General features: G+C 36.9%; 1 protein-coding gene across 2 annotated transcripts in view; it reads right to left on the bottom strand.

Moving 5' to 3' along the window:
* LOC137627094 (ankyrin repeat domain-containing protein 13D) overlaps nt 1-26,049 on the bottom strand; it is a 76,676-nt gene that overhangs the window by 25,833 nt on the left and 24,794 nt on the right. For both annotated transcript variants that reach the window (XM_068358105.1, XM_068358106.1), the window contains exons 5-12: nt 20,421-20,466; nt 17,480-17,623; nt 16,688-16,731; nt 15,402-15,541; nt 13,616-13,682; nt 6,539-6,697; nt 2,883-3,011; nt 1,000-1,150 (exon numbers count right to left, since the gene is read on the bottom strand). In XM_068358105.1, the coding sequence (XP_068214206.1) occupies nt 1,000-1,150; nt 2,883-3,011; nt 6,539-6,697; nt 13,616-13,682; nt 15,402-15,541; nt 16,688-16,731; nt 17,480-17,623; nt 20,421-20,466 (880 nt within the window). The remainder of the gene's footprint in view (nt 1-999; nt 1,151-2,882; nt 3,012-6,538; nt 6,698-13,615; nt 13,683-15,401; nt 15,542-16,687; nt 16,732-17,479; nt 17,624-20,420; nt 20,467-26,049) is intronic.

Below are 26,049 nucleotides of genomic sequence, written 5' to 3'. Positions count from 1 at the left end.
TAATAATAATAATAATAATAATAATAATAATAATAATAATAATAATGAGAAACTTTCAAAGAGTAGGTCTTAAGTCCAGCATAATTAATACAATGTATCGATCGATACAGCCTACCTACGCACAAGTATTGCCATACACCAAACTATAATCTCAAGGAGAGGTGACGGGTTTGTCTTAATGCATACGCAAGCATTAAATGGGGAATATTTATTTCAAGGTAAATGTCAGTGTTTAAGCAGCTTTGAGAGATAACTGAAAACATTTTATTTTCAGGGCAGATGTTAATGTTTAACCAGCTTTAAGAGAGAAGCAATGTGAACGTCATGGGAAGGTTATTGTAACGATTTATGTGTATATTAGTAAATGATATGAAAAAGACTTATTAAACTTATGTATTTAGTTAGTATATCAACGTTTTTATTTATAAAATATTGGGAACAAAAGGATTTAATAAAAATAGAAAATGAAAATGGTAAAAACAGGAGAGAGAGAGAGAGAGAGAGAGAGAGAGAGAGAAGGGGGGAGAAGAAAGAGATGAGAGAGAGAGAGAGAGAGAGAGAGAGAGAGAGAGGAAGAGAAAAAGAAAGAGGAGAGAAAGAGGGAAGAGAAAAAGAAAAAGAAAAAAAGAGAGAGAGAGAGAGAGAGAGAGAGAGAGAGAGAGAGAGAGAGAAAAAGGGAAGATAAAAAAGAGAGAGAGAGAGAGAGAGAGAGAGGGGGGGGAAAGAAAGAAAGAGAGGAGAGAAAGAGAGGGAAGAGAAAAAGAAAGTGGGAAGAGAAAAAGAAAGAGAGGAGAGAAAGACGGAAGAGAAAAAGAAAAAGAAAAAGAAAAAGAAAAAGAGAGAGAGAGAGAGAGAGAGAGAGAGAGAGAGAGAGAGAGAAAAAAAAGAGAAGAGAAAAAAGGGAAGATAAAAGAGAAGAGAAAAAAGGGAAGATAAAAGGGAAGATAAAAGAGAAGAGAAAAGAGAGAAAGAGAGAGAGAGAGAGAGAGAGAGACTTACCAATCTTAACGGGAAACCCACTAGGTAGTTGCATCTGGATGAAATGCTTAAGTTTAGCAAAATGCGAAGAGCTAATGGCCATAAGATCTACAATAGGCATCACTTGCTCCTGTAGTTTCAGCGGATACTCCTCCGCCAACCACAGGTGAGCCTGAAAAGGAGGCAACGGATGATTAGCAGTCGGGAAAGATGCCAGGAAAAAGTGGAAAAAGTTATTCTACTTCCCTACCTTTTCTTTACATCTGTCGGTCTAATATTTTCATCTCTTACTGTATTTTAGATGATTGGAAGTCCGGACAGAAAACGTGATTGAGTTACAGTCTCCATTTTGATTTTCACTTAATTTTCCTACACTTTTTCACGTCTGTCTGTCCAATGCTTTCATCTCTTACCCGATTCATTTTTATCCTTCTTTTACGAACTACTAAATACTTGGTAGGTCTACAACCTCAGTGAAGTGGTCTGGTTAAAGACTTTGTAATGAATCAAAGTCTAATAAAATAGAAAAAACAGACAACTAGAACAATAAAGTAATAGAAATATTTTATGGGTTATTAAACATAAACCAGTGAAATATATCTATCGTATTTTTAACAATTGACCCTAAAATCAAAATGAGACCTTCACTGATCATTTCCCCAGGATAGATGACTTAGGATGCCATGATATTTTGAAATATAAAATAGTTATTGAATATTTCACGAATTATTTACCCTGTTTAGAAAGGTCTTAAGACTGCTTCTTTTCTTGCAAAGTTTGATGCAACTGTTTCTCTAAACTATCTAAAAGACAGAGGTTCTTAATTCCAATTATCATTATCGTCAAAAATATAATAAAAATTCTCTTTAAAAAATAAAAAAATTATATCAATCAAAGGTTCATAGGTCACTCATGAATGGCAGAGGCAAGGGACATTAACTATGCCCTAGAAACTGACAATATACATATATGATCAGCACCCATGGTTCTTCTCTATCAAGCTAGGACCAAGGAGGGTCAGGCAATGGCAGCTGATGACTCAGCAGGTAGGCCTATAGGCTTCCAACAAACTACAAGCAGGTCTCAAACCCTTATCAAACAGATTAAATCACTATTTGAGACTTCCATGACTTGGTACCACCTAGAAAAAATCTGCAAAAATATATGTTGACTTTTCATCATGCAGTATTCATATCAGACGTGGAATCTTGGAGGTGGTGATCTATTGCTTACAACATACCTAGCATGGTATACTGTGCACAACACTGAATATAAACACCTTAAGAGCAAGTCTTCCGAGTTAAAAAAATGAAACACTGTAGTTATTTTGAATTTGTTTTCAAATTTCTATCTTTTTGGTTAAAAAACATATTAAAAACAAATTCCTTTCTAAAAATTCTTAACGAATGAACAAATAGTATTAACAATGGTATAGGTCTATTTCTATGGTTATATGTGGTATATACAAAACTTTATGAAAGGATAATTCACATCAAGCAATTCATCACTTTAAGCCATAAGTCTCGGAAACAATCAACTGTAATTTAGGATACACAAATGAAAATCTATCTATCTATTTATATACCAAGGCACTTCCCCTAATTTTGGAGGGTAGCCGACATCTAACAAATGAAAAGAAGGGGACCTTTCCTCTCTATGCTCCTCCCAGCCTGACGAGGGACTCAACCGAGTTCAAGAAATCGCAAAATATATCTGTGACCTCAAACAGGTAAGTACGAAACTTTTAGTTCTAAAGGACAATTCACATCAAGTACACGAATTCATCGTTTTAAACATTGGAAACAATTGACTGTAATCAAAAATACAAATAAAAACGTACCAAGAAAATATCTTCGCAAAATACACCTGCGATTTCAAACCCAAAAAGAACCCGACCTACAAACCTTAAAGTTTTGTACTTTCTTGATTACTTCTCTGGGTCGGCCTATGTCGCGACCCTGTAAATCTACGTTTGGATTGAAGTACTCCTGGGCAGTGATATTGCTGGGGTTATTGAGGCAGTACGTCTCACTCTGTCGATAAAAAAGAGTTCTATGAATAACACACATGAGCATAAAAAGCTGTATAAGCTTTAGATAACACGGCGCTGGTGAAATACTTTTGATAATTTATTCAAACTCTCCTAAAATCCTTTCCTCGCCGTTTGATTACTAGCGAGGAAAGCTCAAACTTACGGCAAGTTTGAATAAAACACGTGAACATAAGAAGACTTAGAAGCTTAAGATAGAAAACGAGGCGCTGGTGAAATACTTTTGATAATTTATTTAAACCTAAAATCCTTTCCTCGCCGTTTGATTATTGTCGAGGAAAGCTCAAACTATTAAAAAACTTACGGCAAGTTTGAAAGTACTGACAAGCTATTTAGATGGCTTCCTTCGTTACTCTTAACACACTAATAAATTTAATACAATTGCCTTCACCTTCATAAGACTACACTCCATAGTATTCAAGAAGTTTTAATCCATCTATGACCAGGTTGTGGAATGATCTTCCTGATCTGGTGGTTGAATTGATGGAACTTCAAAAGGTTGACATAAGTCTCTCATCATAGGTTATATATGATAAATTTATTTTAACGTTACTATTCTTAAAATATTCTATATTTCTTATAACTTCTCATATATAGTTTATTTCCTTTCCTCACAGGACTATTTTTTCCATATTGGAGTTCTTGGGTTTATAGCATCTTGCTTTTCCAACTAGGGTTGTAGTTTAGCTAGTAATAATAATAAATTATATTTACACAAATTACAATTTTCTTAACCCTTTTACCCCCAGACTATTTGGAACTTTCCAGCCCTTAACCCACAAGGGTTATTTTTTTTTTTTCAAGCACATTTTGCAATATATATTTTTTTCAAATTGCTCTAACAGCCTTAATTTTCATCATAGAGAGGTCAGGTTGGTCTCATTCTCTTGGAAAATGCCTGAAGTTTCTCAAAAAAATTATCAAAATTATGCAAAAAAAATATAAATAGCAGTTTTTTGCAAGGACGCACCGGTACGTCCATGGGGGTAAAGGGATGAGTTTTGTGAAACGTACCAGTATGTCCTTTGGGGTAAAAAGGATTAACTGTGACAAACACGAAACAACTAAATTACACAAAAATTTTAAAGGTCTTTAACTTATAAACTTAAGTGGTTCCAATATGTCCAAGTCAAATTTTATTAAAATTTGGCCTACGATAGGCCTAACCTGCTTCCCACGCCTAATGATTTCCGTCTACAACATCAGATCAATTCCGGCCTACGATAGGCCTAACCTGATTTCCATCTACATTAGTCAACTAACAGTTGGGTTTCATATGAAATAGATATCAGGTTGTTATAAATGTGGTTTTGTTTACTGTATTAAATGATATAAAATTGTTTTATTGCAGAATTTTTTTATCTGTTATTTTCAGTTGGATTTAAGTTTGTATTTCTGAGATTTTGTAAGTCAAAATGTTTGTATCTCAATGTTTTTAAGTCAAAATGTTTGTATCTCTGAATGTTTGAAAGTCAAATGTTTGCATCTCTGAATGTTTGTAAGTTAAATGTTTGTATCTCAATGTTTGAAAGTCAAATGTTTGTATCTCAATGTTTGAAAGTCAAATGTTTGTATCTCAATGTTTGAAAGTCAAATGTTTGTATCTCAATGTTTGAAAGTCAAATGTTTGTATCTCAATGTTTGAAAGTCAAATGTTTGTATCTCAATGTTTGAAAGTCAAATGTTTGTATCTCAATGTTTGAAAGTCAAATGTTAGTATCTCAATGTTTGAAAGTCAAATGTTTGTATCTCAATGTTTGAAAGTCAAATGTTTGAAAGTCAAATGTTTGTATCTCTGAATGTTTGAAAGTCAAATGTTTGTATCTCAATGTTTGAAAGTCAAATGTTTGTATCTCTGAATGTTTGAAAGTTAAATGTTTGTATCTCAATGTTTGAAAGGCAAATGTTTGTATCTCAATGTTTGTAAGTCAAATGTTTGTATATCTGAATGCTTGAAAGTCAAATGTTTATATTTCTGAATGTTTGAAAGTCAAATGTTTGTATTTCTGAATGTTTGAAAGTCAAATGTTTGTAAGTCGAATGTTTGTATCTCTGAATGTCTGAAAGCCAAATGTTTGTAAGTCAAATGTTTGTATCTGTGAATGTTTGAAAGACAAATGTTTGTATCTCAATGTTTGTAAGTCAAATGTTTGTATCTCAATGTTTGTAAGTCAAATGTTTGTATATCTAAATGCTTGAAAGTCAAATGTTTATATTTCTGAATGTTTGAAAGTCAAATGTTTGTATTTCTGAATGTTTGAAAGTCAAATGTTTGTAAGTCGAATGTTTGTATCTCTGAATGTTTGAAAGCCAAATGTTTGTAAGTCAAATGTTTGTATCTCTGAATGTTTGAAAGACAAATGTTTGTATCTGTGAATGTTTGTAAGTCAAATGTTTGTATCTCAATGTTTGTAAGTCAAATGTTTGTATCTCAATGTTTGAAAGTCAAATGTTTGTATCTCAATGTTTGAAAGTCAAATGCTTGTATCTGTGATTGTTTGAAAGCTAAATGTTTGTATCTGTTAATGTTTGAAAGTCAACTGTTTATATCTGTGAATGTTTGAAAGACAAATGTTTGTATCTCTGAATGTTTGAAAGTCAACTATTTGTATCTGTGAATGTTTGAAAGTCAAATGTTTGTATCTCAATGTTTGAAAGACAAATGTTTGTATCTTTGATTGTTTGGAAGTCAAATGTTTGTATCTCAATGTTTGAAAGTCAAATGTTTGTATCTCAATGTTTGAAAGTCAAATGTTTGTATCTCAATGTTTGAAAGTCAAATGTTAGTATCTCAATGTTTGAAAGCCAAATGTTTGTGTAAGTCAAATGTTTGTATCCCTGAATGCTTGAAAGTCAAATGTTTATATTTCTGAATGGTTGAAAGTTAAATGTTTGTATTTCTGAATGTTTGAAATCCAAATGTTTTTAAGTAAAATGTTTGTATCTCTGAATGTTTGAAAGTCAAATGTTTGTATATCTGAATGTTTGAAAGTCAAACGTTTGTATCTCAATGTTTGTAAGTTGAGAACCACCAGTAATTTATATGTAAATTTCAAATTTAAAAGAGAAAGAAATCATATATGTATGTATAGAAAAAATTATACCCATAGCTTATGAAGGAATGAAAGCCATGATTTTAAAACATGATCTGTAAAGGAATTTTCAAATCTTGAATTATATTCCTTTAGAGCCTAGCCTCTCGATGAATGCTTCTGCAAATATGAATGAAGATCAAATGGGAGATTATAATCAATAATTATATAAATATAATATAATAATAACTAAATCATCATCTCCTCCTACACATATTTACCCAAAGGGCCTTGGTTAGATTTCGCCAGTCGTCTCTATCTTGAGCTTCTTATTAAACTAATAGTAACAATTGATGATAATTAATAATAATAATAATAATAATAATCACTTGTAATAGTAATAATCATTAATAATAATAACAATTACTACAGTATTACAGTGAACTTAATATGTACGTAAAGCCACTAGGACATTTACCCCTTCGGATGAAGAAGGCGAGTTTTGCTTTTCCTCGGTTTCCGCTATATTTAAAAACGACTGAATAGGACTACGGGGGGAAGACTTCTCCTTGTCGGCATCCGTCAGATGCTCCGTTCGCGTTTTAGTCACCAACTCGACGTTCGTAGCTGAAAATACCTGGCGGGAAATACCGAGACGTTAGTTGGACACAGTAATTTTTCTCGGCAAATTTTTTACCATGCTGTACCATTCATAGACCACAGATATGTTACATTATCAGTACAAAATACAGACCACATACATATTACATTATCAGTACTAATTACAGACCACAGATATGTTACATTATCTGTTCAAAATACAGACCACATACATATTACATTATCAGTACTAATTACAGATATGTTACTGTAATAGTATCAGAATTAAATACAGATCATATCCACGTTACAGTGGTCAGTACTAAATCCAAGTTACTGTGGTTGAGAATATATCTAAAACTATTCAAACAAAATGCCATAAATTTCATATTTTAGAAATTGTTTACTATAGAAAAACAATTTCATGTTTCATAGAATTCAAATTACAGTACATATTCACCTGGCCTCTTACTTCCATACTTTTATGGTCAGACCAATTTAAGAACAAACCTGTAAATTGCTTTGTTTTCAAAAGGGGAGAGACACCTCTCTCTGCTCAACTGGACAAGAAAGAAGGGGGGGGGGACCTTAACTGAATACTAGAAGGAATAATTAAGATTATTTCTTTCCTTTAAGGTAGGAGACCTTCTTTAATAAATTTTTATTAAAAGTAACAGTTATAGAAGACTTTTTCAACGGTTTTGATATGTTTTGTCTTGTCGTTATTGCATTCTGCAACTAATTGCATGGTAGCCATTCTATACGAGAGGAACGGAAAAAAAGGTACTCACTTTATCATTTAAGAATAAATCAATCGACTTGTACATAATTTCAGAGTTACATCCGAGTATTCTTAAGTTCCTTGGCTATGCGTGTCAAGCGGTAAAGGATGTCTGCTCATCTCCTTACTGGGACACTCTAAAATCAAACCACTGTTCTCTAGTCTTGAGTAGTGCCATAGCCTCTGTACCATGGTCTTCCACTGTCTTGGGTTAGAGTTCTCTTGCTTTAGCGTAGTAACGGGCACAATATTCTATCTTATTTCTATTCCTCTTGTTTTGTTAAAGTTTTTATAGTTTATATAGAAGATATTTTAATGTTGTTAGTCTTCTTAGAATATTCTTTTTCCTTTCCTCACTAGGCTATTTTCCCTGTTGGTGCCACTAGACTTATAGCATTCTGGTTTTCCAACTAGGGTTTTAGCTTGGCAAGTAATAATAATAATAATAATAATAAGAATATTGGATTTCCTTGTTTACAAAAACCCTGGATGGCTTATCTCTCTTAAATACGGCCCCACCTTAGGATCTATTCTTAAAAAGAGAGGTAATAAATGGAGCAACACAGAGTTAGAAAATGGGCCAAGTAGCATGAAAAGATGAAAAACACAGAGCAATACAGTACAGTTGGGAAAGAACCTTTGGTAAAGTCTACAGTGTGCCACCCAAGGTATGCTGTGACCAGTTTTATCATTATTATTATCCTATACTGAGTAGTTAGAAGGGAACCTCAGTTTAATAAGGAACTGGAGAATTATGTTAATTGTCAAACATTCTTATATTTACTTCCATCACCAGTAAACAACGTTTCAAACATCTGTGCGTTCATATTACATTCCTGGATAAAAGAAAGTAAAACAATATAGAGCTATCTGTACATAAATCTTGTCAACATGTAAAATTTAGAGTTGGAAAAGATATATTTAGCCTATTTCCAACATGAAACTAGAAATGTCTTGGTTAAGCTGTGGTTTGTCAGGATTTTATAAAAATGGACATGGCTATTCTTATTTCATTTTCATATGCGTCTCTGCATAATATTGATAAGTTATCAAGTAAAAACGAACACTTACAATCATTATCACAGTGATCTCGCATGTTGGACTGTAAAGTTTGGACAAGGCCCTCCTCTGCCAGTTAGGCTGCTAATTCCCCTGTGATCTTGGTAGAGAGAAAATATGCCTTTTTCGTGGAGCCAATGTAAGTTAATTGGCAATGTGGGCAGTTGAACAAGTACACCACCATAGACTCAAGGTCTTTTCCAGCTTTTCTTTATTATTAACAAATTTTTTTATTCTAGTGATTATAAAATAGTATATTCGGCCTAATTTGTGGCAGGTATTTACTCAGAATTTCTTTATTTTGGTTTTAAGATACTGTGTTTGTTTGTTTAATCGTAAGTTGTTTTGGACCAAACTTTTTTGACCACGGACAAAATACATTGTTAACCCTTTTACCCCCTAAAAAGGACGTACTGGTACGTTTCACAAAACTCATCCCTTTACCCCCATGGACGTACCGATACGTCCTTGCAAAAAACTGCTATTTACATTTTTTTTTGCATATTTTTGATAATTTTTTGAGAAACTTCAGGCATTTTCCAAGAGAATGAGACCAACCTGACCTCTCTATGACAAAAATTAAGGCTGTTAGAGCAATTTAAAAAGAATATACTGCAAAATGTGCTTGAAAAAAAAAAAAAAAAGCCTGGGGGTTAAGGGTTGGAAAGTTCCAAATAGCTTGGGGGTAAAAGGGTTAAGAAATGATCTAAGTTTGTAATAAAAGATTTTGGATGGGAATCCATTGTTGGAAAAGAACTTCTCTCGGAAATAGATTTCTTTAAGAAAATTTTCAAAAGATTGTTTTAGTCCAAATGGTCGGTAGAAAATTGTGCTAAATGTGTTTGTCTTGAAATCATTATAGCATTAGTTAACTCCTAGACCTGTGTGGGTAGGTTTCCTGTAGTTGCTGGTGTCTATGTTGTTACCTCTGCCAACGAAGTTGGAAGGAGGTTATGTTTTACCCCCTGTTTATGTGTGTGTTTGTGTACAGCTTCCTGGCTACAATTTTAATTGTACAGTAATGAAACTTGCAGGAATTAAATGTTATATAAAAAGCGGGAAATGATTAAATCTAGGAAGGTCAAGGTCACAGTCAAGCAAAATGTCCAATCCATGTAATGAGCCATAAGTCTGGACATCGTTGTCACAGAGACTTCAAACTTTGTTCATGTTTGAGTGTATGAAAATCAGCGACAATTCATACATGTCAGGGTCAAAGGTTCAGCAAAAGGTCGAGAAATAAGCTGTCATGGCGGAGGTCTGGGCTCTACTGAGTGCCACCCTAGTTATTTGATTTTTCTATTAAAATAACTAAAAAAGGAATTTGCTTATCCCATTTTGTGTTCTATGGTGAATTCAATTTTTTGATGTTGCATATTCATATAACTAAACTTTTCTGCATCTTTCTTCTTTTCTAATACAGTATTACAAATGTGTCACCTATGTATCTTTAGTAGTGAATTGGTTTAAAATCAGGTGGACAATTATCCAACCATTTTCTTCATGATAGCAAAGAAAGATTATATAGAGTTGTAGATAAAGGCGAGCATGTTGCTGATCTCTCCTTCGGTTTATAGTAATTTTCAGTCTGATTTTTAATACATAGTGAATGTTATTTAATTCTTTGGAAGTTTGTTGGGTCAGTGAGTGGCCATTTCAGTCTGCTTCCTTATAAAGCTTGCACATAGTAAAGAAATATATAAATCTTAAATCAAAGTAACTTGTGAACAGTCTTACTAATGAAATATGAGGGGCACTCAGTAGAGAGCACGCCTTTACCACGACTGGGTACTTGTACTTAAATATATTTACTTCAAAATCTGATGGATTTCTCCTTGGGTCATACCCTGCATGTGTCCACCAAGTTTCAATTAAATTAGTTCAGTAGCCTTCGTGAAATGTTAACAAACCAAAAATATACAAAATACTTGCCATTAACTTAGCATTGTGATTACCTTGAAAGTACTGCTGCATACTTATACTTTGATATACTTTATCCAAAATGTTAAAGATTCATCCTTGGGTTATACTCAATATGACTACCAAGTTTCGTCAAAATCGTTACAGTTGTTTTGGTTTAAAGTTGCTCACAAACAAATTAATAAAAGACGACACGACCAAATACATCCCCTTAGCAAAATCTTTTATTTTGGCAAAGGCAACGAAGCAGATTCCCTTAATGAAAACAACACCTTTAGGCAAAGGCAATGAAGCAGATTGCCTTAATCGAAAGAACACCTTCCACCACAATACTTTACATGATAGATAGCAGTTGCCATATGCCATACTTAGGCATGGCAAGATACTCGCCTAAACTGTTCGGGATTAAGAAGCCTTAAGTAGTGAGCTACTATCAGAGCATGGCTCAGGTAAACAGAAAGATAATGAACAAAAATGTGTTAGAATAAGGAAGGTAAGAGTCAATTGTAGTTGAACTACCACCATCACGTCTTCTGCAACTTGCTACGTTGATGCTTCTATTGCATTCGTGAATTGGTCTCTATGGGCTAACGCTAGCCCACAGTGGCCATTCAGCGGAGGTGTTAAACTGGGGATAACTTCACATGGGCACTATGAAGCCAAAGCTGAAAGAGGTTCGACGATAAGACGGAAGAAAGCAAGCAGGAATAGAATGGAGGCTAAAAAGTGGCCACTGCAAAGACCCTTTAAAAATACCTAAACAATGATACTTCTCCCACTTTAAGATTACTATTAATTTTATGTATATGTAGAGATTCTGCTGTGCCAATCAGGTGATTCTGCTGTGCCAATCAGGTGATTCTACTGTGCCAATCAAGTGATTCAGCTGTGCCAATCAAGGGATTCTGCTGTGCCAATCAAGTGATTCAGCTGTGCCAATCAAGGGATTCTGCTGTGCCAATCAAGTGATTCTGTTGTGCCAGTCAGGTGATTCTGCTGTGCCAATCAAGTGATTCTGTTGTGCCAGTCACGTGATTCTGTTGGGCCAGTCAGGTGATTCTGCTGTGCCAATCAAGTGATTCTGTTGTGCCAGTCACGTGATTCTGTTGGGCCAGTCAGGTGATTCTGCTGTGCCAATCAGGTCAATCTGCTATGCCAATCAAGTGATTCTGTTGTGTCAACCAGGTGATTCTACTGTGACAATCAAGTGATTCTACTATGAAAATCAGGTGATTCTGCTGTGAAAATCGAGTGATTCTGCTATGCCAATCAAGTGATTCTGTTGTGCCAATCAGGTGATTCTGCTGTGTCAATCAAGTGATTCTGCTGTGCCAATCAAGTGATTCTGTTGTGCCAATCAGGTGATTCTGCTGTGCCAATCAGGTCAATCTGCTATGCCAATCAAGTGATTCTGTTGTGTCAACCAGGTGATTCTACTATGAAAATCAGGTGATTCTGCTGTGAAAATCGAGTGATTCTGCTATGCCAATCAAGTGATTCTGTTGTGTCAACCAGGTGATTCTACTATGAAAATCAGGTGATTCTGCTGTGAAAATCGAGTGATTCTGCTATGCCAATCAAGTGATTCTGCTATGCCAATCAAGTGATTCTGCTATGCCAATCAAGTGATTCTGCTGTGAAAATCGAGTGATTCTGCTATGCCAATCAAGTGATTCTGCTATGACAATCAAGTGATTCAGTTGTGCCAATCAGGTGATTCTGCTGTGTCAATCAGGTCAATCTGCTATGCCAATCAAGTGATTCTGCTATGCCAATCAGGTGATTCTGCTGTGTCAATCAAGTGATTCTGCTGTGCCAATCAGGTCAATCTGCTATGCCAATCAAGTGATTCTGTTGTGTCAACCAGGTGATTCTACTATGAAAATCAGGTGATTCTGCTGTGAAAATCGAGTGATTCTGCTATGCCAATCAAGTGATTCTGTTGTGCCAATCAGGTGATTCTGCTGTGTCAATCAGGTGATTCTACTGTGAAAATCAAGTGATTCTGTTGTGACAGTCAGGTGATTCTGCTGTGTCAATCAGGTCATTCTGCTATGACAATCAAGTGATTCTGCTGTGAAAATCAAGTGATTCTGTTGTGCCAATCAGGTGATTCTGTTGGGTCAACCAGGTGATTCTGCTGTGCCAATCAAGTGATTCTGTTGGGCCAGTCAGGTGATTCTGTTGGGTCAGTCAGGTGATTCTGCTGTGCCAATCAAGTGATTCTTCTGTGCCAATCAAGTGATTCTGCAGTGCTAATCAAGTGATTCTGTTGTGCCAATCAGGTGATTCTGTTGGGCCAATCGGGTGATTCTGCTGTGCCAATCATGTGATTCTGTTAGGCCAATCAACCACCTCCAAACAGTACAGGTTAATTTTCCATCTTTTACATCATTTACAACAAATAACAAAATTCACTACTACGTCTTTCTGTCTAAAAAAAGACTGTCGAATGTGGAGCCTTAATAAAAGGACATAAGCAGCGAGGAGACTCGAATGCTGGCGAGTACAATACCAGACGAATGGTTGGAAAAGTTTCAGGCGAGGCCAAGATGGGAAACACTGGAAATTCAGTGCCGTCAGCAACCCATTACTTCAGAAAATCTTTTATTTCAATGATTTTAATGATACCTACGGCACATATAAAAATGAAAAATTTAGAAGTAATTTGTATTTTTCCTAGCAATACAAACCTGTAGCTGTTTATAGGGATATTAATTTTGGCGAAGCTGAAAGATGAGCTATTAGACTTTTAGCAAAGGTTAACCATCCACCCGCTATTCTATTTTAAGGATTTTAATGATGTCTACAACACACAAAAGACTTTTAGCCAAGGTTAACCATCCACTCCGTATTTTATTTTAAGGATTTTAACATCTACAACACAAAAGACTTTTAGCCAAGGTTAACCATCCACTCCCTATTTCATTTTAAGGATTTTAACATCTACAACACTAAAGACTTTTAGCCAAGGTTAACAATCCACTCCCTATTTCATTTTAAGGATTTTAATGATATCTACAACACAAAAGACCTTTAGCCAAGGTTAACCATCCACCCGTAATTCTATTTTAAGGATTTTAATATCTACAACACAAAAGACTTTTAGCCAAGGTTAACCATCCACTCCCTATTTCATTTTAAGGATTTTAATGATATCTACAGCACACGTAAAAACAACATTCATAAACTTACCTTACAATCATGACCGTTGACCATCTCGCTCCGATCGCTACGCCAACCCCATATGCCGGCTTTGTCCCTAAAAAATGAACAGATCTGATATAATAATTACTTAAATGAAATTAACTCATGGCACAAGAATTCCATGCAAAAAATTTAATCGAACCAGTATGAAGATGGTACTATAGTCAATTCTTTTCAGTGGGGCAGATTTGTACAGACTCGCAGGGGTGCCCTTTTAGCTCATAAAAGTTTCCTCATCACCGATTGACAAGATAATTCTAACCAATCAGATAGCAGGAAACTTTCCCGAGCTAAAAGGGCACAGCTGCGAGTCGAGTATAGTATGACATACGACCACGTCCCTCTGTTTCAGACTGCATCAACTTTCCGTCCTTATCTAATTTCTGGTTTTATTTAACTTCCAACAACTTTAACTCAATTACAAAATAATCCTGACAAGCATTTCGAAATTCTAGATATGTATCGGAATGACTTTTAGCAAAATTGATTCAGAGATTTTCTTTAAGACAACAATAAAATTTCAAGTATGATGTCCTTGTCTTAGGTTAAACAGATAGGATTGTTTTGTTTCTTAAACATTTTAGGATATAAATGTTTTTTTTTTCTTTTTGGGGGGGAATTGCTTGAAGTTATTTTAGTCTTCTGGAAATGTTGTAGAGGATGTTCATTAACCCTTTTACCCCCAAGCTATTTGGAACTTTCCAACCCTTAACCCACAAGGGTTATTTTTTTTTTCAAGCACATTTTGCAATATATATTTTTCAAATTGCTCTAACAGCCTTAATTTTCATCATAGAGAGGTCAGGTTGGTCTCATTCTTTTGGAAAATGCCTGAAGTTTCTCATAAAGTTATCAAAAATATGCAAACAAAAATGTAAATAGCTGTTTTTGCAAGGACGTACTTGTACGTCCATGGGGGTAAAGGGATGAGTTTTCTGAAATGTACCAGTACGTCCATTGGGGGTAAAAAGGGTTAAGTAAGTGGTGGTGTAGCCAGTGATTTAGCTTTCAGGAACAATTGTAAACATTATATAAGATGTCTGAGCAAACATCTACTAGCATGTATAGCATGATTGTAGTATCAGAAAGTACAAAAACTATAAATGTCCTCTTCAGAATACTACAGAATATTTGGTTTATCAATATCTAAAATACAGGTCATGAACTTACAAACTTATTTAGTTCCAAGAAGCTGTTTTGAAAAGTCGATTTGTTAAATTCTGGCTTGCGGTAAGCCTAGCCTGAATCTCTTGCCTATAATTCCCAGCTACATAAGTCAACAAAGTCAGGTTTTATATGAAATAGATATCAGGGTATTACAAATGACATTTTGCTTACTGTATTAAATGATATGTACCACCCGTGTGTCACACGATCGTACATATTAATGACATTTCTCTTTTTTTGTATGTATCATCCTTTGTATCTTCGCTCTCCCCTCGCACTGACAGCAACTTGATGTTTTATTACAGATATTTCTTTACCTTATCTTTGTTATTTTCTGTTGGATTTGTGTTTGCATCGCTGCTGAATGTTTGCAAGTCGAGGACTTTATAAATAGCTTTATCTGTCAAATGCGCTTTTTGGACATCAATGCATGAAAACTAGCCTCTGTCTATGAAAGAGAAAAGTAACCCTTCTCTGAAAACTTGCCTCCGTCGATGAAAGAGAAAAACAATCCTTCTCTGATATCTTAAAAACATTTCCAAAACTTCTACAGAAGAAAAACCCCTAACAAAAACCAACTAAAAGACAAAATTGGTGTTGCCCTCACCTCTCAAAACTTATTTTTTCCGTATCGACGTAAGTGGTGGCTATTGGGGTGGTCAAACGGTGCGAAACCATGCCCGGGTGAGGCCGCATGTACGTCTGGACCTGGTCGGGCGCTAGCGTCTTCATGCTCTCCATGTACACCTGCAGGAATATTCGAGGAGACTTCAATGATGTTATTAAGTGGGTGATCTTTTAGGCTCCACTTTTCTTACTTACTTTGCAATATAAATCTTCTATTTTTGCTTCTATTAAGTGGCTTATCTTTTAGCTTATACTTTTCTTAACTTGCAAGGATTTTAATGTAAATCTTCTGCTATTTCTGCTACTACTACTATTACTAAAAGATTTTCAAAATGCATAACTGCAAAATGCCAAGATCTAAAGTTAGGTATAGAAGACAGACATCACAGTAGATGCAAAAATGCTTAAATTCTAAAGATTACTCATGATCAGTGTCTAAGTCCCCTCTCAACCTAAAGTAGGACCAGGTGGAGATAGGCAATGGCTTCTGAAGAAACTTTAAAGTTTCCTGTAGTGTCTGCAACCTCACCATCCATATGAGCTAAAGATGGAGGGTTTGGGGGAGCCTATAGGTCTACCTGCTGTGTCATTAATAGCCATTGCCTGGCCCTCCCTGGTCCTAACTTGATAGAGAAGGGGCTTGGGCACTGATCATATGTATATATGGTCAGTCTCTAGGGGGATTGTCCTGTCTCTTGCCTCTTCTATTCATGAGAGACCTTTAAACCTTCAAGTAGACATTTAGGTCTACCCACAAGGATAGTTAGGCTGTGGACTCTAGTGAAAACTATGAAGCTGTGAGTGAGGTTCTTCTAATTCATGAACTGCAGATTGCAAGTTAAAAGAGACATTTATTCAATCGTCAGTAAAATAATTATTCTTACACTACTCAAAACAAGAGAAGAATTGTTTGATTTTGTTGTGTCCTTTTCCTTGTAGAGCTGCTTTCCATAGCTATAGTCTCTTCTACCCTTACCTAAAGGAAAATAGCCACTGAACAAATACATTGCAGTAGTTAACCCCTTAAGTGAACAAGATATGTTTGATTAGCTTAGTATTGTCAGGTGTATGAGGAAAGAGGAAAATGCGTAAAAAATAGGAAAGACTATTCGGTGTATGTGTACACATAAGAAAAATGAGCCGTAATCAGAGAGAGGGATCCAATGTAGTACTCTCTGGCCAGTCAAAGGACCAAAATGACTATCTCTAGGGGGTAATATCTCAACGGGTAGCTGGTGCCTTGATGAAATATTTCTCTCGACTCACCTGTCCAGTTTCGTGATCGACCTCCATCATGGTGGCTCCATCGACTGGAAAGAAATCAAGTTTAATTCAACATAAAACGCATTTGAATTAACGTACCGTATTCAAAAATTCAAAATATTCAACAAATAAAATTCACAGCTATACATACTTAACGAAATTCCTTGGAACACAATCGAAAGAAAGTTACAAAAATCAATACATTAACATTTTAAGAAGAGTCTTATAAGCACAATAGGGAATTCATTGAATAAGAGGGAATAATATGGAATCAAGCTATAAATACCTAGCAATATAGAAACAGAGTAATTCATTATTCATTTAGGAAATAGAAAAAAGATAAATGAATATTTAGGTAACATTTGAGTGAGCAGAATGGCCTTTTATGAAATTAAAGAAACAAACACAGTAGAATCATTAACAAAATAACGAAACAGTTCAAGGCTGCATCCACTCGGGTGGCTTTTCGGCAGGTGCAAGTCGGAACAAGCTGAAGCTCTGATTTGAAATCCATAGATTCTAGTTCAACTACTTTAGATCCGAGCTTTGGCCTGCGCCTACCTGCATGTATGGAAGCAGCTTAAGGTATTACTATCCAAGCTTCAGCCTGCTCCAACCTGCACATGTGGACGCAATCTAAGGTTTGGAGGTTCTGTTGAAATACATCAACTTTCTCGTCCAATCATTTGAAATTACTACAGCTCAATCTGTCAGGTTATGGAAGATCTTAAATCCTCCGAGCCTTATCACCTTAGCCTCAATCAATTTCTTGAATCTCTCTTCCTACAAACTTACCATGACCCTTGAAAATGTAACTCCTGTTCCCTCGCTGCCAGCTCGTCTGGTCGAACCCCAGAAGCGTCGTGTCGATGCGAACGTTCGACCCGCTTTTGTACACTCGGTAAGTGTCGCTCGGACACATGCGCGAGACGAGAGGCACTGGAAAGAAGAAGAGGAGTCGTACAGTAGGAGGCATAGAGGCTACGTCGGCTTATGCTGATGTTCACATTGGAAGCTATTGAATTCAAAGTGATGCTGTACAACTGTGCGACACCAAGAAGCGACTCGGGGCTTCAGCCCTCAATTGCGAACACCACATACCTTTCAGTATGTCGATTTCATGACCCCTCTCTGAGACTAGAATGCAAAGGTTAGACCAAGTCACTAACCACAAGTGACAAGACTAAAAGACATAGAAAAAGTTACCTAGCACAAAATGGGATATTTATCAAACAGTTCTATGTTTCGCACATACAAACCACTGTTTCAGGTTGTCTTAATCTTTGTTTTAAACTGTGAAGCCGATATGTATCCAAAAGAATCTAACAGGATAGAGGTTATGTTAATTCATATAGGATGTCGTTCATGATTTGAGAAGTTGAATAACGGACAGCAACGTTTGATAGAGTTTGAAGCAATTATACTCCGAACTGACATAACAAATATCTAGAGTTAAGGTCACAGGACTGAGAACATTGCCAAAAACCTTGGAAAGAAATCATTCTTTGATATCTAATACTCACAATGAACACAATAGTCTGCGTTCGATATGAACAGTTCACGGCACGGAAGCATAAATATTTTTTCTATCATTAATACGCATACAAAATTTGATTAAAATAATCAATACATTTACAAAATCAAAACAGAATGTCTCATACAATAAAATATTACATATTCAGGTTGACAGTTTCTCTTTCATGTATAGAATGTCCTAGAAAAATTTGCACTACCAAACTAATTTTGCTCCATTATAAGCTTACAGAATTTGCTAATCCTCAAATACTGTACTATACAGTACATCGTACTTCAAAAAATTAACTTTGATTATTAAATCTAATATTGTCACAACCTTACCAAATGTTTTTAGAATGTTAAAATTTCATCAAAATTCACCTGTAAGATTCATCGTCAAAGCCCCTACGAACACATTACTCCAAGTAAAAAACTGACTTGATTCTATAAACGATAGAGAGCCTGGGAAGACAATCTAGATTTCACTTTTGAATAGACACAAGATTCCTAATCAATTCGCAAAGAAGTAATAGAGATGGACTCTACTTTAGAACAAGACACTGAGGTTAAAGTTCTCATCTTTTCCCGATTTTACTTTCTTCTCACCAGGGTGTTCAACTTTATTGATTGTTATCGACCTTTTTAACCACTTCTTTCCCTCATCAACTATACCTAGCTTCCATTTTCACTTCTCATTTGTAAAGAATTCTTTGGGACAAGACTCTAAAAATCTAGGAAGGCAACTTGTTATACAAACTAAAAAAAATAACTCCCACAATACACATGCAAGTCACATCACCGAGTTCTGTCAAATGTTGTGCACCCACTCACCAAAAAGCAAATTAACCCTCTTGTACTTGTATCCAAGTCATGAAAAAATCAGTTAGGTTCAAGACTTTAGGCCAGGGAGCAATGACGTTGTGCATCACCATACTTATGTCAACGTCTCGTAGCGTAACTAACAAAGGAACAGAAGTAGAAAGAATCTGAAAAGTCCATTAGAAAACTGAATAAATTTTCAATATAACAGCCAGTGTGTGTCATCAGATTCACAGGGGGGGTTAAGTGTTAATTGCACTGCGTCAAACCACATCAGAGTATAGTTGAAATTACATAAAGGAAAGTTAGTTACTGTACTTATACTTTAGAGGCTGCTTTTCTGGTCCTATACACCAGGGGAACCCTATTCTCTATAGGATCTCCACTATCAATTTATCCTGTTTGTTCGAAAGCATTCAACATTTCACAACGCATATTACTCATTTATCGACAATTCCACAATATCGAAGCACTTGGCGAACAAGAAAGTTTTCAGTTAGTCTTAGAATTTGGGTCATAAAGTCCAGAGCACGGACTAGGTAGGTCATTCACAGCCAAGTTGCAACTACGGGAAAAAAAAAAAGGCTGTAATTCCGCAGTGAAATCCAAGTTAAGAGGATGCACGGCAAAATGGCAAAAAGAATGCCAGAACATAAGCAAAAGGGTAGTCTAAAAAGTAGGCGTAGATAGGAACCACTGGGTAATGCCTTTAAAGCAGAGTAAGAGGACCACTGACAACACTACATCCTCACGAGGAGTGACCTTCCAAAGGATAAGTGGGAAAACACCAGACTTTCCCTGGGACTAGCATCTGCCATCTGGCGAGCCAGACTACAGTCTTCCTACGCAGAGTAGGAGGAGACGGACAAGCAGCAAGAGAGGATATAATATAGTACTTAAGGTGTATAAATGTGGATGGTAAGACCATTTTCAAATTTTTTGGCCTTCCTCCTTTGAATACCTCTTGGGTATTCTAAATCCGATGAGTCGAAACTTATTAATTTTTGCTGCATGAAATTTTGCTCCAAGCAAGATTTCCTATATTATTTTGGTTCGACTTGGTGAGGTTATCCTTTGCCAAAAAAAAACTCTTGGCAAAACTGTGAAGTCCGTTTAACTCCAACTAAAGAAAAAAGAAGGGTTTAGTCTACCAAAGATTATAAATAACAACAAAGCTATTGCTGTATTTACGAGTATGTCACAAGCTCCTACCACGACGGAGGTGGTCTTCAACTCTTTCAGACGCTGCCTACCGTTACTCAACTTCTCAAATCATGAACGACACCCTATAAGAATAAACTTAAACTCTATTCTATTCATTCTCATACATTCTTTAGCGTTATAAGATAATACAGATGAGAAAAATATCAATTATATTAACAATAGTTGTAGAAACACTCACCCCAACTAGTGAACTCCCATTTCATCTCCACATAAAAGTCAGGTGCCTGTGGACAATAAAATTCATTATTACAGAAGGTCCCCCTACTTACAAGCATTCAGAAATACAAACACAAATCCAATTGAAAATAACAAATAATATAAAGAAGTACAGTGAACCCTCGCTACTTCGCGGTTCGACAATCGCGGATTCACCACTTCGCGGGGTTTTCCCATAACCCATATATATATACATATCGCGGATTTTCCGGAAAATTCGAAAATACCGCGAAATCTGAAGATAACCAAATACGATATTTTGTTACCTGTAATTCCATTAATACTGTAATTAGTAATATCTGCTCTTACTGATTGTTCATTGCATTACATATGATATATAATTCAGCACAGAAAGAAATAAAACACGAAAAGAGAATGTGATCATACGATAATTCAGTACGTAGTAAAATTAAATCGAACATGAAACGCAAATCAGATGCAGTCATACCATATTAGAATGGTGTGTACTGTAATGGATGTGCTTCTTTTCCATGAATCTTTTGTATGTATACGTACGTAGTACAGTACTGCATCCAATAATATTCTTTGTTGCAAAAATCACATTTCGAATAAGTACTGTAAGCGTACGAGAGAGAGAGAGAGAGAGAGAGAGAGAGAGAGAGAGAGAGAGAGAGAGAGAGAGAGAGAGAGAGAGAGAGAGGCGTAAAATAGCGTACGTACGTAAATTTTTATTATTATTGTTATTATTATTATTATTGTTGTTGTTGTTAATAAAATTATTATTGTTATTATTATTAATCATTATTATTATTATTATTACTGTACTGTACAGTATTATTATCATTATTTATTATTATTACGGTACCCTTGTACTTAATCTACGTACGTTCAGTATGCGCGGGGCATCTTCTATGAGTAACCAACGCACCATGTACTGTAAGACGGGTTGTGATTGGTTCAAGCGCTGACAGATGACGAATCAAAACTCAAGTTTTGTTATCTAGCCTGTGATTGGTGTTTTGCCCGCATCTTCAACTTCCAGCATCACAGTTCTCGCGGGTCTGCATCGTTCACTTTCTCTTTCCGCGTATTGCTGAGTAGACGTTCTTAACTTTGTGAAGTTTAATCTGTGCTGTGTGCGACTGTTTTAAGTTGAACTTTTTGTTGAACTTTCTGTTACAATGGCTCCCAAGCGTTCTGCTTCTAGTAAGGCTGGTAGTGAGCCTAAACGCCACCGAAGAATGATGACGATAGCTGAGAAGGTTACGCTTCTCGACATGTTAAAAGATGGTAGAAGTTACGCGGCCGCCGGCCGCCATTTTGGCATCAACGAATCCACCGTTCGCTACATCAGGAAGGACGAGGCGAACATTAGAAAGACTGCTGCAATCACCTTTAGCAGATCAGCGAAGCGAGTCGTTACAACGCGTAATAAAACGATCGTACGCATGGAAGGTGCTTTAGCTGTGTGGATTGCCGACTGTCGGAAGAAGAACATAGCGTTGGATACGAACACCATCCGAACAAAGGCTTTGAGCTTGTATGAGAATTTTGCGGTAAAGGAACCTCATGACGACGATGGCGACCATGCTGAAGAAGATGATGATGTAGATGATCCTCAACCAGGGACCTCCACTGATTCCCAGCGTCAGAAACAACGTTTTTCCGCCAGCAAAGGATGGTTCGCGAAGTTTCAGAAACGCTTCGCCCTGAAAAGCGTTTCCCTGCATGGGGAGTCTGCTTCCGCTGACACTGCCGCTGCTGAAACTTACGTGAACCAGACTTTCAAGAACATTATCGCTGAAGGTGGATACAAGCCGGAACAAGTGTTTAATATGGATGAAACCGGCTTGTTTTGGAAGAGAATGCCGTCGCGAACTTTCCTGTTCAAAGAGGAAGCCAAAGCCTCTGGCTTTAAGGCATTCAAGGATCGCGTTACCCTCGTGATGTGTGGCAATGCTGCTGGATTTTTGTTAAAGCCGGGGCTTATTTATAAGTCGAAAAATCCTCGCGCTTTGAAAAACAAAAATAAGAATCTCCTTCCCGTGTACTGGATGCATAATCAAAAAGCATGGATTACGAAGATGCTGACCTCCAACTGGTTCCACCAGTGTTTCATCCCGCAAGTCCATGAATATCTCTTAGAGAAGGGCTTGCCATTCAAGATCCTTCTCCTTATGGATAACGCTGGTGGACACGCAACTGACCTGTCGCGTGAGGGCGTTCAGGTTGAGTTCCTGCCACCCAACACCACGTCATTAATTCAACCAATGGACCAGGGGGTTATCAGGGCGTTCAAGGCCCTCTACACGAAGAATACCTTGGCGGACCTCGTTGCGTGTGTGGATGCTGCCCAAGATGACGAGGATGAAGACTTCAACTTGAAGGCGTACTGGCGGCAGTACACCATAGCCACGTGCCTGCAGAATATTCAAAAGGCACTTCAAGAGATGAAACCTGCAACCGTAAATGCGAGCTGGAAGAAGCTGTGGCCCGATATTGTTTACGACGACAAGGGATTTACTCCGTCGGAAATCCAACACTCTGCAATACGGAAATCTGTGCAGTTGGCTGCCATAATTGGGGGTGACGGGTTTGGCGACATGACGACTGAAGACGTCGACGAGTTGTTGGACTGCCATTCCCAGCCCCTAACTGACGCAGACCTCGAAGACCTGACGAAATCGGCAAGTGAGGAAGAGAGTGAGGGTACCCAGGAAGAGACCCAAGAAAATGTAGAAGAAACGGGCTTAACATTAGAACGGCTCGCCAAGTTCTGCAACCATATGAAGGAGGCGAAAGAAATGTTGCAAGAGTGGGACGAGGATATGGTTCGCTCGATGCAATTCTGCAACAAGGTCGATGACATCACGACTCCCTACAGGATGCTCTTGGATCGAAAAAAGAAGCAGCGGCAACAACTTCCGATCACAATGTTTTTTCAGCCTCGCAAAAAAGAGCCAGTTCCTCCTGCTAGTACGCCTTCGGAAGAAATTGAAGAAGTTGAAGAGGTGTCCCAGGAAAAGACACCTCCGTCTGAAGAGACGTAAAATACTATCATTGACTGCACAGTAGAACACATCATCAGCTTCATCATCATCATTTCTACTGTGCAGCAAATTCATCGCCATCGTCATTCAAGTTTTTCTTGAACTTCTTTCGTGGTGAGTACAGTAACAATCTTTATTTTTTACTTTAACCTGTTTTATAGTTTAGTAATGTACGTACTGTATGCATTAAGTTAAAGGGAAGGTTTTAAAAGTCTACATGTTGTAACCTATCATATTTTTTTTGTTTAAAATTTACATTTACGTACGTAAAACAATCTCTCTCTCTCTCTCTCTCTCTCTCTCTCTCTCTCTCTCTCTCTCTCTCTCTCTCTCTCTCTCTCTCTCTCTCTCTCTCTCTCAAATTGTTTTCCTGCTTTGCTACGTACAAGTACTGTATAATTTATATTTGTAAGGTAACATATTTTGTAAATGCTTTGTACTGTAAATACTGTATGTACTGTATCATTATTTATCACTATCATCATGCGTGTTAAATGCCTTGTTTGTTCTGAGCGTGGTTGTTTACTGAGCGTACACGCCGTCGTTTCAGGCGGCGTCATAAAGAAAAAGATTTCATTTGGAAGTCCTAAGAAAAATACGTAAACTAAAACATTGGTAATAAAAAAATCAACATACAGTACTGTATAATCAATATAATCGATGCAAAAACTAACCATACGTACATATATGTGTACACTAAATGAGTTTGTTTCTTCATTATGATCAGAGATGAACGTAAACAAAACATTGGTTGCCATTTTTTATCGTGCTTTTTAGGTGTTTAGGAAACACATGATATAAAATCGCCTTTAATATTTGTGCCTGTTTTAGTTTAGGGTGCTGTAGTACATGCATTAAGTGTTCTGTACATTACAGGGTGTAAAGGGTGGTTTGTTAACAGTACTACGTACAAGGGAAGGTTTTAAAAGTCCGAATATACATGTTAAATAAATAGGTAAATATGCTGTCACTACTTCGCGGATTTTCACCTATCGCGCCCGCGTCTGGAACCTATCTACCGCGATAAACGAGGGTTCACTGTACTGTGTAATAAAACAATATTATATCATTTAATAAAAGATAACCCTTTTACCCCCAAAGGACGTACTGGTACGTTCACAAAACTCATCCCTTTACCCCCATGGACGTACCGGTACGTCCTTGCAAAAAACTGCTGTTTAAAATTTTTTTTGCATATTTTTGATAGTTTTTTGAGAAACTTCAGGCATTTTCCAAGAGAATGAGACCAACCTGACCTCTCTATGACAAAAATTAAGGCTGTTAGAGCAATTTTAAAAAAATATACTGCAAAATGTGCTTGAAAAAAAATAACCCCTGGGGGTTAAGGGTTGGAAATTTCCAAATACCCTGGGGGTAAAAGTGTTAAAAGTTAAAGTTGCGGGTCTTAGGTCTCCCCTGAGACGACCTTCATCATCTCCTCGGGCGACCATGAGCCAGCAGGGACTATCACTAGCCCACTCTAACCTCCCCCACCAGGCGCCACCCTGGGGAGTAACCCCGGTAGAAGGTCTCACACTATTCGCACCTTAGCGGGGACACGAATTAGGGACCTCTGAAACAGAAGCCCACGACGCTACCAACCTAGCTATCCGGAGTAAGCAAAACGACATTTGTAATATCCTTATATCCATTTCATATGAAACCTGACTATTTGTTGACTTTTTTAGTTGGAAATCATAGGCAAGGGACTCAGGTTAGGTCTAACCTAGGCCAAAATATATCCAAATTTGACTTACAAAAAGCTTCTTGGAAACAATTTAGTTTGTAAGTCGGAGACATTCTGTACTGATGAACAGGATTTGATAATATTCTTACACCTCTTTAGAAAAGTAAGAATTATAAAAGTTTTTTTTTGTGTTGGAAAACGTGAACAATGAACAAAGAGGTTTGGGGAGATGTGAGAAATAATACCGAACGTAAAGATGAAGGCAGGCAAGTACAGTGCTGTACAAAAAACAGAGCAGTAATGAAATCAGTATAAACATACATACATATACCAAGGAACTTCTCCCAATTTTGGGGGGTAGCCGAAATCAACAAATGAAACAAAACAAAAAGGGGACCTCTACTCTCTACGTTCCTTCCAGCCTGACAAGGGACTCAACCGAGTTCAGCTGGTACTGCTAGGGTGCCACAGCCCACCCTCCCACATTATCCATCACAGATGAAACTTCATAAGGCTGAATCCCCTACTGCTGCTACCTCCGCGGTCATCTAAGGCATTGGAGGAAGCAGCAGGGTCTACCGTAACTGCGTCACAATCGCTCGCCATTCATTCCTATTTCTAGCACGCTCTCTTGCCTCTCTCACATCTATCCTCCTATCACCCAGAGCTTTCTTCCCTCCATCCATCCACCCAAACCTTGGCCTTCCTCTTGTAAAAAAGATGCTTTAATGCTTTAATGAAAAAAACTACTCAATCAGATAATAAACAGAAACTGAACGAGGTTCCAATTTTTGGTAGCTTCAAATACCTCTGCTCTTTTAATAAGTAACGGTAATCGTAAAGTAACTTTTCATAATAACTGGAACCCTAAAGTTCGTTTTTTTAAGTAAAGT

Source organism: Palaemon carinicauda, chromosome 34 (assembly GCF_036898095.1).
Source record: "Palaemon carinicauda isolate YSFRI2023 chromosome 34, ASM3689809v2, whole genome shotgun sequence".
NCBI lineage: Eukaryota > Metazoa > Arthropoda > Malacostraca > Decapoda > Palaemonidae > Palaemon > Palaemon carinicauda.
This window is presented reverse-complemented; position numbering and strand designations above follow the sequence as displayed.